Genomic DNA, 13,509 nt, shown 5'->3' with positions numbered 1-13,509 from the left:
ACCAAGCCTGGATCCATCCCTGACTGCAGGTATGAATCTTTGGCTGTGAAATCAAGTGTACGAGAAATATGACTACTTGTGCTATAGTCAAATTTATTTTCTATTTGAACATGCCTTCCGCCGAGTGGAAGAAACAACCTCAGCAAATATAGAGATCTTCCTAGAAGTGAATCTATAATAAATTGTGAGTGGAGTTTACAGGATACCAAGACACTGAAGGAGGGGGGCGTCTGGCCCTGGGTTGTCCCTTGTTGTGCTTGCTGTCTCCGAGACTATCTCTGACCTAGAAATGTACAGTCCAGGTATATTGGGTCTTTGTCCTTCTGGTGCTGATTCTGAGCTCTCCCTAGGTGAGTTCTCTCTCTCTCTCTCAGCTGCTTCCATGTGTCTGAGGAATGGAAGACCCTGAGGGATCAAAGCATTGGGATTCTTGGCTTCCCTTCAGCACCATTCTGGAAATACAAGAAAATCTGAAGCTATGTCAAGTTATCTATGTCTAGACATGCCAAGCATCCGTGTCTACTCCATTGCTCCTGTGCCATGCCGGGCACTGGAACCTTCTCTAAGGCCCTCCTCATTCCTGGCTCCACCTTAGAAATGAGGCATAGGCTTCCTATGTTCTAAAATCCCTCAAATCTACTTGAGGAGAGAACCAGAGTTCAGTTGCAAGGCAGTGCTTCTTTTAAGAGAAACTGGTGTCTCAGCCCATTCATGAGTTGGATTTTGCAGTGAGGAGAGAAGCTATTTCTCATCCATCAGAATTTCATCCATGACTACTGTTTTTTACATAAACACTGTGCTTTGTGTCCTTCAGGTTTTGGTTTTTGAAGCTTAAAAGGCAATATTCATGTGGCTCAAAATTTTCAAACTGTCAATCTCTGACTACAAAGGCAATTTTTTGCAACTTGCAAGACGAGAAATGATTTTCTGGGCTCTCGTTCTGATGTAGCTTCTCCTTTGAGAGGCAGTGAAAGTAGAATGTGCAAATTGGAGAGCCTGCGAGGTACAAGGAATTAGTTAGCAATTCATAACATTATCTGTCCACATCATCTATTCAGTAATGGCATTTCAGTGGCTGAGAAACTGACCATAATGCAGGTGTCTGCACTAACCACCTTTTCTTCCCATCAGAAAATATTCTAACCCATTGAGTTGAGTGAATGTTCATGTGCTGTGGATGAGTGCCCATTGTTAAGGTGAACTAGTTCTTGGTCAGGGATATTTGACCATGCTGTGGGTAACTATAATAGCCTGTTTTGGGGTCACTTTATGCAATTAGACTATATGAAAGGTGACGAGTTGAAAATTGTTTTCTAAATTTGATAGGTACATTCTATCTATCATAGCTGACATTAGAAGTTCTGCATTCAAAAAACAAACAAGCAAACAAAGAAGTTCTGGATTCACCCTTGCTAATGGAGAATGTAATTTGCTGTACTCAAACACAAATCCTTACACAGAAGGCTTATCCACTACATTTTAGTGCTACCAAAATAGTAGTTTTGAATGTCATTTTCTAATAACACCACATATAATTTTGAGTAGTTTAGATAGCAATATTTAAATGTTTTTTTTTGATTGCTTGGAAGTATGAAAATACGATGGATTTTTGTGACACAGTACCTTTTTGACATACTAAAGCACCTAACAAAGACTAGTTCAGAATTCTTCATGGCATTGACATGCAGAAATGTCAGCAGTTTACTTTATTTTTTTTATTTATTATTTTTTTTAAACACCTTTATTGGGGTATAATTGCTTTACAATGGTGTGTTAGTTTCTGCTTTATAACAAAGTGAATCAGCTACACATATACATATGTTCCCATATGTCTTCCCTCTTGCGTCTCCCTACCTCCCACTCTCCCCATCCCACCCCTCCAGGCTGTCACAAAGCCCCGAGCTAATATCTCCGTGCCTTTCGGCTGCTTCCCCCCAGCTATCTACATTACTACGTTTGTTAGTGTGTACATGTCCATGACTCTCTCCCGCCCTGTCAAAACTCACCCTTCCCCCTCCCCATATCCTCAAGTCCGTTCTCCAGTAGGTCTGCGTCTTTATTCCTGTCTTACCCCTAGGTTCTTCATGACATTTTTTTCCCTTAAATTCCATATATATGTGTTAGCATACGGTATTTGTCTTTTTCTTTCTGACTTACTTCACTCTGTATGACAGACTCTAGGTCTATCCATCTCATTACAAATGGCTCAATTTCATTTCTTTTTAAGGCTGAGTAATATTCCATTGTGTATATGTGCCACATCTTCTTTATCCATTCATCCGATGGGCGCTTAGGTTGTTTCCATCTCCGGGCTATTGTAAATAGAGCTGCAATGAACATTTTGGTACATGACTCTTTTTGAATTTTGGTTTTCTCAGGGTATATGCCCAGTAGTGGGATTGCTGGGTCATATGGTAATTCTATTTGTAGTTTTTTAAGGAACCTCCATACTGTTCTCCATAGTGGCTGAACCAATTCACATTCCCACCAGCAGTGCAAGAGTGTCCCCTTTTCTCCACACCCTCTCCAGCATTTATTGTTTATAGACTTTTTGATGATGGCCATTCTGACTGGTGTGAGATGATATCTCACTGTAGTTTTGATTTGCATTTCTCTAATGATTAATGATGTTGAGCATTCTTTCATGTGTTTGTTGGCATTCTGTATATCTTCCTTGGAGAAATGTCTATTTAGGTCTTCTGCCCATTTTTGGATGGTGTTGTTTGTTTTTTTGTTATTGAGCTGCATGAGCTGCTTGTAAATTTTGGAGATTAATCCTTTGTCAGTTGCTTCATTTGCAAATGTTTTCTCCCATTCTGAGGGTTGTCTTTTGGTCTTGGTTATGGTTTCCTTTGCTGTGCAAAAGCTTTGAAGTTTCATTAGGTCCCATTTGTTTATTTTTGTTTTTATTTCCATTATTCTAGGAGGTGGGTCAGAAAGGATCTTGCTGTGATTTATGTCATAGAGTGTTCTTCCTATGTTTTCTTCTAAGAGTTTGATAGTTTCTGGCCTTACATTTAGGTCTTTAATCCATTTTGAGCTTATTTTTGTGTATGGTGTTAGGGAGTGATCTAATCTCATACTTTTACATGTACCTGTCCAGTTTTCCCAGCACCATTTATTGAAGAGGCTGTCCTTTCTCCACTGTACATTCCTGCCTCCTTTATCAAAGATAAGGTGTCCATATGTGCGTGGGTTTATCTCTGGGCTTTCTATCCTGTTCCACTGATCTATCTTTCTGTTTTTGTGCCAGTACCATACTGTCTTGATTACTGTTGCTTTGTAATATAGTCTGAAGTCAGGGAGCCTGATTCCTCCAGCTCCTTTTTTCGTTCTCAAGATTGCTTTGGCTATTCGGGGTCTTTTGTGTTTCCATACAAATTGCGAAATTTTTTGTTCTAGTTCTGTGAAAAATGCCAGTGGTAGTTTGATAGGGATTGCATTGAATCTGTAGATTGCTTTGGGTAGTAGAGTCATTTTCACAATGTTGATTCTTCCCATCCAAGAACATGGTATATCTCTCCATCTATTTATATCATCTTTAATTTCTTTCATCAGTGTCTTATAATTTTCTGCATACAGGTGTTTCGTCTCCTTAGGTAGGTTTATTCCTAGATATTTTATTCTTTTTGTTGCAATGGTAAATGGGAGTGTTTTCTTGATTTCACTTTCAGATTTTTCATCATTAGTATATAGGAATGCCAGAGATTTCTGTGCATTAATTTTGTATCCTGCTACTTTACCAAATTCATTGATTAGCTCTAGTAGTTTTCTAGTAGCATCTTTAGGATTCTCTATGTATAGTATCATGTCATCTACAAACAGTGACAGCTTTACTTCTTCTTTTCCGATTTGGATTCCTTTTATTTCCTTTTCTTCTCTGATTGCTGTGGCTAAAACTTCCAAAACTATGTTGAATAAGAGTGGTGAGAGTGGGCAACCTTGTCTTGTTCCTGATCTTAGTGGAAATGCTTTCAGTTTTTCACCATTGAGGATGATGTTTGCTGTGGGCTTGTCATATATGGCCTTTATTATGTTGAGGAAAGTTCCCTCTATGCCTACTTTCTGGAGGGTTTTTATCATAAATGGGTGTTGAATTTTGTCGAAAGCTTTCTCTGCATCTATTGAGATGATCATATGGTTTTTCTCCTTCAATTTGTTAATATGGTTTGTCACATTGATAGATTTCCGTATATTGAAGAATCCTTGCATTCCTGGAATAAACCCCACTTGATCATGGTGTATGATCCTTTTAATGTGCTGTTGGATTCTGTTTGCTAGTATTTTGTTGAGGATTTTTGCATCTATGTTCATCAGTGATATTGGCCTGTAGTTTTCTTTCTTTGTGACATCCTTGTCTGGTTTTGGTATCAAGGTGATGGTGGCCTCGTAGAAGGAATTTGGGAGTGTTCCTCCCTCTGCTATATTTTGGAAGAGTTTGAGAAGGATAGGTGTTAGCTCTTCTCTAAACGTTTGATAGAATTCACCTGTGAAGCCATCTGGTCCTGGGCTTTTGTTTGTTGGAAGGTTTTTAATCACAGTTTCAATTTCAGTGTTTGTGATTGGTCTGTTCATATTTTCTATTTCTTCCTGATTCAGTCTTGGCAGGTTGTGCATTTCTAAGAATTTGTCCATTTCTTCCAGATTGTCCATTTTATTGGCATAGAGTTGCTTGTAGTAATCTCTCATGATTTTTTTTATTTCTGCAGTGTCAGTTGTTACTTCTCCTTTTTCATTTCTAATTCTATTGATTTGAGTCTTCTCCCTTTTTTTCTTGATGAGTCTGGCTAGCGGTTTATCTATTTTGTTTATCTTCTCAAAGAATCAACTTTTAGTTTTATTGATCTTTGCTATCGTTTCCTTCATTTCTTTTTCATTTATTTCTGATCTGATTTTTATGATTTCTTTCCTTCTGCTAGCTTTGGGGTTTTTTTGTTCTTCTTTCTCTAATTGCTTGAGGTGCAAGGTTAGGTTGTTTATTCGAGATGTTTCCTGCTTCTTAAGGTGGGCTTGTATTGCTATAAACTTCCCCCCTTAGAACTGCTTTTGCTGCATCCCATAGGTTTTGGGTCGTTGTGTCTCCACTGTCATTTGTTTCTAGGTATTTTTTTATTTCCTCTTTGATTTCTTCAGTGATCACTTCATTATTAAGTAGTGTATTGTTTAGCCTCCATGTGTTTGTATTTTTTACAGATCTTTTCCTGTAATTGATATCTAGTCTCATGGCGTTGTGGTCAGAAAAGATACTTGATACAATTTCAGTTTTCTTAAATTTACCAAGGCTTGATTTGTGACCCAAGATATGATCTATCCTGGAGAATGTTCCATGAGCACTTGAGAAAATGTGTATTCTGTTGTTTTTGGATGGAGTGTCCTATAAATATCAATTAAGTCCATCTTGTTTAATGTATAATTTAAAGCTTGTGTTTCCTTATTTATTTTCATTTTGGATGATCTGTCCATGGGTGAAAGTGGGGTGTTAAAGTCCCCTACTATGAATGTGTTACTGTTGATCTCCCCTTTTATGGTTGTTAGTATTTGCCTTATGTATTGAGGTGCTCCTACGTTGGGTGCATAAATATTTACAATTGTTATATCTTCTTCTTGGATCGATCCCTTGATCATTATGTAGTGTCCTTCTTTGTCCCTTTTAATAGTCCTTATTTTAAAGTCTATTTTGTCTGATATGAGAATTGCTACTCCAGCTTTCTTTTGGTTTCCATTTGCATGGAATATCTTTTTCCATCCCCTTACTTTCAGTCTGTATGTGTCTCTAGGTCTGAAGTGGGTCTCTTGTAGACAGCATATATAAGGGTCTTGTTTTTGTATCCATTCAGCCAATCTGTGTCTTTTAGTGGGAGCATTTAGTCCATTTACATTTAAGGTAATTATCGATACGTATGTTCCTATTCCCATTTTCTATATTGTTTTGGGTTCGCTACTATAGGTCGTTTCCTTCTCTTGTGTTTCTTGTCTAGAGAAGTTCCTTTAGCATTTGTTGTAAAGCTGGTTTGGTGGTGCTAAACTCTCTCAGCTTTTGCTTGTCTGTAAAGGTTTTAATTTCTCCATCAAATGTGAATGAGATCCTTGCTGGGTAGAGTAGTCTTGGTTGCAGGCTTTTCTCCTTCATCACTTTCAGTATGTCCTGCCACTCCCTTCTGGCTTGTAGGGTTTCTGCTGAGAGATCAGCTGTTAACCTTATGGGGATTCCCTTGTGTGTTATTTGTTGTTTTTCCCTTGCTGCTTTTAATATGCTTTCTTTGTATTTAATTTTTGACAGTTTGATTAATATGTGTCTTGGCGTATTTCTCCTTGTATTTATCCTGTATGGGACTCTCTGTGCTTCCTGGACTTGATTAACTATTTCCTTTCCCATATTAGGGAAGTTTTCAACTATAATCTCTTCAAATATTTTCTCAGTCCCTTTCATTCTTTCTTCTTCTTCTGGAACCCCTATAATTCGAATGTTGGTGCGTTTCATGTTGTCCCAGAGTTCTCTGAGACTGTCCTCAGTTCTTTTCATTCTTTTTTCTTTATTCTGCTCTGCAGTAGTTATTTCCACTACTTTATCTTCCAGGTCACTTATCCGTTCTTCTGCCTCAGTTATTCTGCTATTGATCCTATCTAGAGTGGTTTTAATTTCATTTATTGCGTTGTTCATCGTTGCTTGTTTCATCTTTAGTTCTTGTAGGTCCTTGTTAACTGTTTCTTGCATTTTGTCCATTCTACTTCCAAGATTTCGGATCATCCTTACTATCATTATTCTGAATTCTTTTTCAGGTAGATTGCCTATTTCCTCTTCATTTGTTAGGTCTGGTGGGTTTTTATCTTGCTCCTTCATCTGCTGTGTGTTTTTCTGTCTTCTCATTTTGCTTATCTTACTGTGTTTGGGGTCTCCTTTTTGCAGGCTGCACGTTCGTAGTTCCCGTTGTTTTTGATGTCTGTCTCCAGTGGCTAAGGTTGTTTCAGTGGGTTGTGTAGGCTTCCTGGTGGAGGGGACTAGTGCCTGTGTTGTGCTGGATGAGGCTGGATCTTGTCTCTCTAGTGGGCAGGTTCACGTCTGGTGGTGTGTTTTGGGGTGTCTGTGGCCTTATTATGATTTTAGGCAGACTCTCTGCTAATGGGTGGGGTTGTGTTCCTGTTTTGCTAGTTGTTTGGCATAGGTTGTCCAGCACTGTGGCTTGCTGGTCGTTGAGTGAAGCTAGGTGCTGGTGTTAAGATGGAGGTCTCTGGGAGACTTCCACCGTTTAATATTATGTGGAGCTGGGAGGTCTCTTGTTGACCAGTGTCCTGAAGTTGGCTCTCCTACCTCAGAGGCAGAGCCCTGACTCCTGGGCTGGAGCACCAAGAGCCTTTCATCCACACGGCTCAGAATAAAAGGGAGAAAAAGTAGAGAGAATTAGTAGAAATATGAGGAAAGAAAGAGGGAAAGGAAGGAAGGAAGAAAGAAGCAAAGAAGGAAAGAAAGGAGGGAGGGAGGGAGGAAGGAAGGAAGGATGGAGGGAAAGAAGGAAAAAAGAAAAAAGAAGATACAGTAAAAATAAAGTATAATATAGTTATTGAATTAAAAAATATTTAGAAAAAAAAAAAAGGGACGGATAGAACCTTAGGACAAATGTTGGAAGCAAAGCTATTCAGAGAAAATCTTACACAGAAGCATACACATACACCTTCACAAAAAGAGGTAAAGGGGGAAAAATCATAAATCTTGCTCTCAGAGACCACCTCCTCAATTTGGGGTGATTCGTTGTCTAAAGGAGGGAAGGAAGGAAGGAAAGAAAGAAAGAACGAAGTTAAAGTATAATAAAGTTATTACAAGTAAACTTAATTATTAAGAAAAAGAATTTTTAAAAGAATCATGGACGGATAGAGCCCTAGGACAAATGGTGGAAGCAAGAGTATACAGACAAGATCTCACACAGAAGCATACACATACACATTCACAAAAAGAGGAAAAGGGAAAAAAATCATAGATCTTGCTCCTAAATTCCACCTCTTCAATTTGGGATCATTCCTTGTCTATTCAGATATTCCACAGATGCAGGGTATATCAAGTTGATTGTGGAGCTTTAATCCGCTGCTTCTGTGGCTGCTGGGAGAGATTTCCCTTTCTCTTCTTTGTTCTCACAGCTCACAGGAGCTCAGCTTTGGATTTGGCCCTGCCTCTGCGTGTAGGTCGCTGGAGGGCGTCTGTTTTTTCGCTCAGACAGGACGGGGTTAAAGGAGCCGCTGATTCGGGGGCTCCGGCTCACTCAGCCCGGGGGTTGGGGGATGGGGGAAGGAGGGGCACTGCGTGCGGGGTGGGCCTGCGGCGGCAGAGGCGGCGTGACGTTGCGGCAGAGGCCGGCGTGACGTTGCACCAGCCTGAGGCCCGCCGTGCGTTGTCCCGGGGAAGTTAGTTGTCCCTGGATCCCGAGAACCTGGCCTTGGCGGGCTGCACAGGCTCCGCGGAAGAGGGGTGTGGAGAGTGACCTGTGCTCGCACACAGGCCCCTTGGTGGCGGCAGCAGCAGCCTTAGCGTCTCCCGCCCGTCTCTGGGGTCCGCGGTTTTAGCCGCGGCTTGCGCCCGTCTCGGGGGCTCGCGCCCTCAGCCGCGGCTCGCGCCCGTCTCTGGGGTTTGCGCTTTCAGCCGCGGCTCGCGCCTGTCTCGGGGGCTCGCGCCCTCAGCCGCGGCTCGCGCCCGTCTCTGGGGTTTGCGCTTTCAGCCGCGGCTCGCGCCCGTCTCGGGGGCTCGCGCCCTCAGCCGCGGCTCGCGCCCGTCTCTGGGGTTCGCGCTTTTAGCCGCGGCTCACGCCCGTCTCTGGAGTTCCTTTAAGCAGCGCTCTTAAACCCCTCTCCTCGCGCACCAGGAGACAAAGAGGGAAGAAAAAGTCTCTTGCCTCTTCGGCGGGTGCAGGCTTTTCCCCGAACTCCCTCCCGGCTAGTCGTGGTGCACTAACCCCTTCAGGCTATGTTCAAGCCGCCAACCCCAGTCCTCTCCCTGAGCTCCGTCCAAAACCAAAACCCGAGCCTCAGCTCGCAGCCCCGCCCGCCCCGGTGGGTGAGCAGCAAGCCTCTCGGGTTGGTGAGTGCTGGTCGGCACCGATCGTCTGTGCAGGAATCTCCCCGCTTTGCCCTCCGTACCCGTCGCTGTGCACTACTCCGCGGTCCCGAAGCTCCCCCCTCCGCCTCCCGCAGTCTCCGCCCGCGGAGGGGCTTCCTAGTGTGTGGAAACTTTTCCTCCTTCACAGCTCCCTCCCACTGGTGCAGGTGCCGTCCTTATTCTTTTGTTTCTGTTTTTTCTTTTTTTCTTTTGCCCTACCCAGTTACGTGGGGAGTTTCTTGCCTTTTGGGAGGTCTGAGGTCTTCTGCCAGCCTTCAGTAGGAGTTCTGTAGGAGTTGTTCCACGTGTGGATGTATTTCTGGTGTATCCGTGGGGAGGAAGGCGATCTCCGCGTCTTACTCTTCCGCCATCTTCCCACATCCTATGTCAGCAGTTTACTTTAATTCAAAATTAATAAAAAATAACTGAATCAGGATTTAACAAACCCTGAAAATCACCCATAATTTGGAATTTAAAATACGATGTTAGAGGACTAGTTATAATATGCCTTTCATTTCCTCTAGAGTTATTTATGATGGATGTGGGCTTTGGATACTTTTCACTTCCATTTACAGTGGGTTTGGCTTAAAAGGATTCCCTTTTTGAATTTTGAATAATTATTGAAGAAACTTCGAGATATTCTCAAGATGAAGGAAATTGAAGCACACAATTACTAGACAGAAGAAAGCTCTTTATAAACAGCAGCCTTGATCAGTGCATGTGAAAACAGGCAACGCTATTAGATTTGCTAAGATGGAACTGTTACTGTTCAGTTAAGGATCAATATCTAGACTTCTCTGATTCATCTACCAGTCATTCATACTAAAGGTGAAGAATTCTTCCCATTTCACCTTTTGATAATGAAAAATAGAAATAATAGAGACATATGCCCAAAGGCATTTCTTCCCACAATTTTTTTTGCAAAAAGAATCATTTCTAATAATCTAAACCTTAACTATAAATACAATGATAAGAAATTAACATTGTAAAGGAGAAGGTTAAATTCTTGACTGGGTAAAGCCAGAATCAACAATTACTTTTAAGACAAAAAAAATTTCTGTCTAGTAAGCTGTTAACACCTGTGAAGGACTAAGCCATAGAATCAAGGATGATATCTTTTAAAAAGAGAAATTGAGGGCTTCCCTGGTGGCGCAGTGGTTGAGAGTCCGCCTGCCGATGCAGGGGACACGGGTTCGTGCCTCGGTCCGGGAAGATCCCACATGCCGCGGAGCGGCTGGGTCCGTGAGCCGTGGCCGCTGAGCCTGCGTGTCCGGAGCCTGTGCTCTGCAACGGGAGAGGCCACAACAGTGAGAGGCCCGCGTACAGCAAAAAAGAAAAAAAAAAGAAATTGAGTGAATTCTAAGTCTCCAACTCTTTCTTCTTATTCATTTACTTATTTATATATTTAATCATTCACATATTTATCCCTTTATTCACTTAAATTTTTTTCAAATATTTATTGGATGCTTATTATATGCCAGGCTATTTTAAAAATCAAATTCCAATAAATTATAGTTGTTCAGAGAAATATGTTCTTGTTAAAGAATTTAAGCACCTTTGAAAAATAGTTGAATTTCATAATGCCATTTGCAGCAACATGGATGCAACTAGAGATTATCATACTAAGTGAAGTAAGTCAGAAGGAGAAAGACAAATACTATATGATATCACTTATATGTAGAATCTAAAATATGACACAAATGAACTTATTTACAAAACAGAAACAGACTCACAGACATAGAGAATGGACTTGTGGTTGCCAAGCAGGGTAGGCTGTGCAGGGGTGGGGGATATATTGGGAGTTTGAGGTTAGCAGATGCAAGCCATTATATGTAGAATGGATAAACAGCAAGGTCCTACTGTTGCAAGAAAACTATATTCAATATCCTGTGATAAACCATAAGGGAAAAGAATATGAAAAAGAATTTATATACATATGCATAACTGAATCACTTTGCTATACATCAGAAACTAACACAACATTGTAAATCAACTATATTTCAATAAAATAAATTTTAAAACATAAATTAATTTTAAAAATGGTTGAATTTTAAATACAGCTCTTATACGCAGTCACATTTTGCTCAGCAATGGAAATTGATCTTTAAGTAATTCAGATTAAAAATGTAATATTTAACTACAGGTATATGCCAGTGACTTAAATTTGTTTGAAGATTATTGTGGTTATTCAAAATTTACTAAGCCTCAAGAGTCCACTTACCACCCAGCTGACATAGAATTGTTGATAGTTATTAATGTACTGTGAGAGTAAGGCAAGACTCTTATGTAGTGGTTTAGAGGTGTGAAACATTTTATTATAATATACCAGTTGTAAAACATTGTGTAGTACTACTCATGGTAGAAAAAAGTTTTCCCCTTGACATCATCTATTCCCTTGAGCATAGTTTGGCTATTTATGTGTGACTTGCATAACTGAGAATTTACTGATCACAAAAACAAGCAGTTTTATACAGAGCGCATTTATAGAAATCCTAGTTAATTCTCTTGGTTAAGCTTTTAATTACATCCAGTTATTTCCTGTTAGTTCATTGAAAAAACTAACAAATAACCAAGTGACGACTAGCTAGCATCACATCTTACAAGTTATTTTTTGGGAAACACCAAACTAATTAAGATATTGTCTGCAGCTCTTAAAGAAAAATTAAAAATTATTTTTATTTCAGATGCGATCTGTGAGCCGAGTCTTTAAGTTTATTGATATGCCAGCAGAAGATGGTAAACCTAACAAGTCACTGAAACCATCCAAGGATGGCCAGCTCTCAAAAGTTATGATTATCGAGAATCATCATGTGAAGAAAGATGACATCTGGCCCTCAGGGGGCCGAATGACTGTGAAAGACCTCACAGCGAAGTATATAGACGGTGGGAATGCCATATTAGAGAACATTTCCTTCTCAATAAGTCCTGGCCAGAGGGTGAGATTTAAACATTGCTTGCTTTGTTAAACCTGTGTTCAGTAAGTGAATTTCAGTAGCCTAAAGCAATGTGTTAGTAGAATCCATTTGTAACACTGTTATTGTAGACTAGGACCAATATTGAACACAAATATTTTCAAGTTATTATATGAAGTCATTGTTTCATGTGAAATATACTTTGCAAAATCCTGAGTCTATATAATGGAACCATTTTATTCCATTTTATTTTATTTTTGTATTAATTTTTATTGGAGTATAGTTACTTTACAGTTATGTTAGTTTCTGCTGTACATCAAAGTGAATTGGTTATATATATACATATATGCACTCTTTTTTAGATTCCATTCCTATTTAGGTCACCACAGAGCACTGAGTAGCGCTCCCTGTGCTATACAGTAGGTGCTCATTAGTTATCTATTTTATACATAGTAGTGTATATATGTCAGGCCTAATCCTCCAATTCATCCCACTCACCTCTTTCCCCCTTGGTAAACATGAGTTTGTTTTCTACATCTGTGATTCTATTTCTGCTTTGCAAGTAAGTTCATTTGTACCATTTTTCTAGGTTCCACATATAAGCAATATTATATGATATTTGTCTTTCTCTTTCTGACTTACTTCACTCTGTATGACAATCTCTGGATCCATCCATGTTGCTGGAAATGACATTATTTTGTTCCTTTTTATGGCTGAGTAATATTCCATTATATATATATATATATATATATATATATATATATATATATATATATATATATATATGCGCCACATCTTCTTTATCCATTCCTCTGTCAATGGACATTTAGGTTGCTTATACAAACAGCTCATGCAGCTCAATATCAAAAAACAAACAACCCAATCAAAAAATGGGTAGAAGATCTAAATAGACATTTCTCCAAAGAAGACATACACATGGCCAAAAAACATGTGAAAAGATGCTCAACATCACTAATTATTAGAGAAATGCAAATTAGAACTACAGTGAGGTATCACCTCACACTGGTCAGAGTGACCATCATCAAAAAGTCTACAAATAATAAATGCTGGAGAGGGTGTGGAGAAAAGGGAACCCTCTTGCACTGTTGGTGGGAATGTAAATTGATACAGCCACTATGGAGAACAGTATGGAGGTTCCTTAAAAAACTAAAAATAGAGCTACCATATGATCCAGCAATCCCACTCCTGGGCATATAATGGGATCTTTTTTTTTTTTTAATTAATTTATTTTATTTGTTTATTTTTGGCTGAGTTGAGTCTTTGTTGCTGTGCACATGCTTTCTCTAGTTGTGGTGAGCAGGGGCTACTCTTCGTTGCGGTGCGCAGGCTTCTCATTGCAGTGGCTTCTCTTGTTGCAGAGCACGGGCTCTAGGCGTGTGGGCTTCAGTGGTTGCGATATGCAGGCTCAATAGTTGTGGCTCACGGGCTCTAGAGCACAGGCTCTGTAGTTGTGGCGCACAGGCTTAGTTGCTCTGTGGCATGTGGGATCTTCCT

At 40.1% G+C, this 13,509-nt stretch overlaps 1 protein-coding gene across 1 annotated transcript in view; it reads left to right on the top strand.

Moving 5' to 3' along the window:
* The window catches only part of CFTR (CF transmembrane conductance regulator), a 211,267-nt gene that overhangs the window by 151,185 nt on the left and 46,573 nt on the right, over positions 1-13,509 (top strand). The window contains exon 22 of the mRNA XM_032644014.1: positions 11,767-12,018. Coding sequence (XP_032499905.1) covers positions 11,767-12,018 — 252 coding nt within the window. The remainder of the gene's footprint in view (positions 1-11,766; positions 12,019-13,509) is intronic.

Source organism: Phocoena sinus, chromosome 9 (assembly GCF_008692025.1).
Source record: "Phocoena sinus isolate mPhoSin1 chromosome 9, mPhoSin1.pri, whole genome shotgun sequence".
Taxonomy (NCBI): Eukaryota; Metazoa; Chordata; class Mammalia; order Artiodactyla; family Phocoenidae; genus Phocoena; species Phocoena sinus.
Note: the sequence above shows the minus strand (reverse complement) of the source record. Positions and strands in the feature narration are given on the sequence as shown.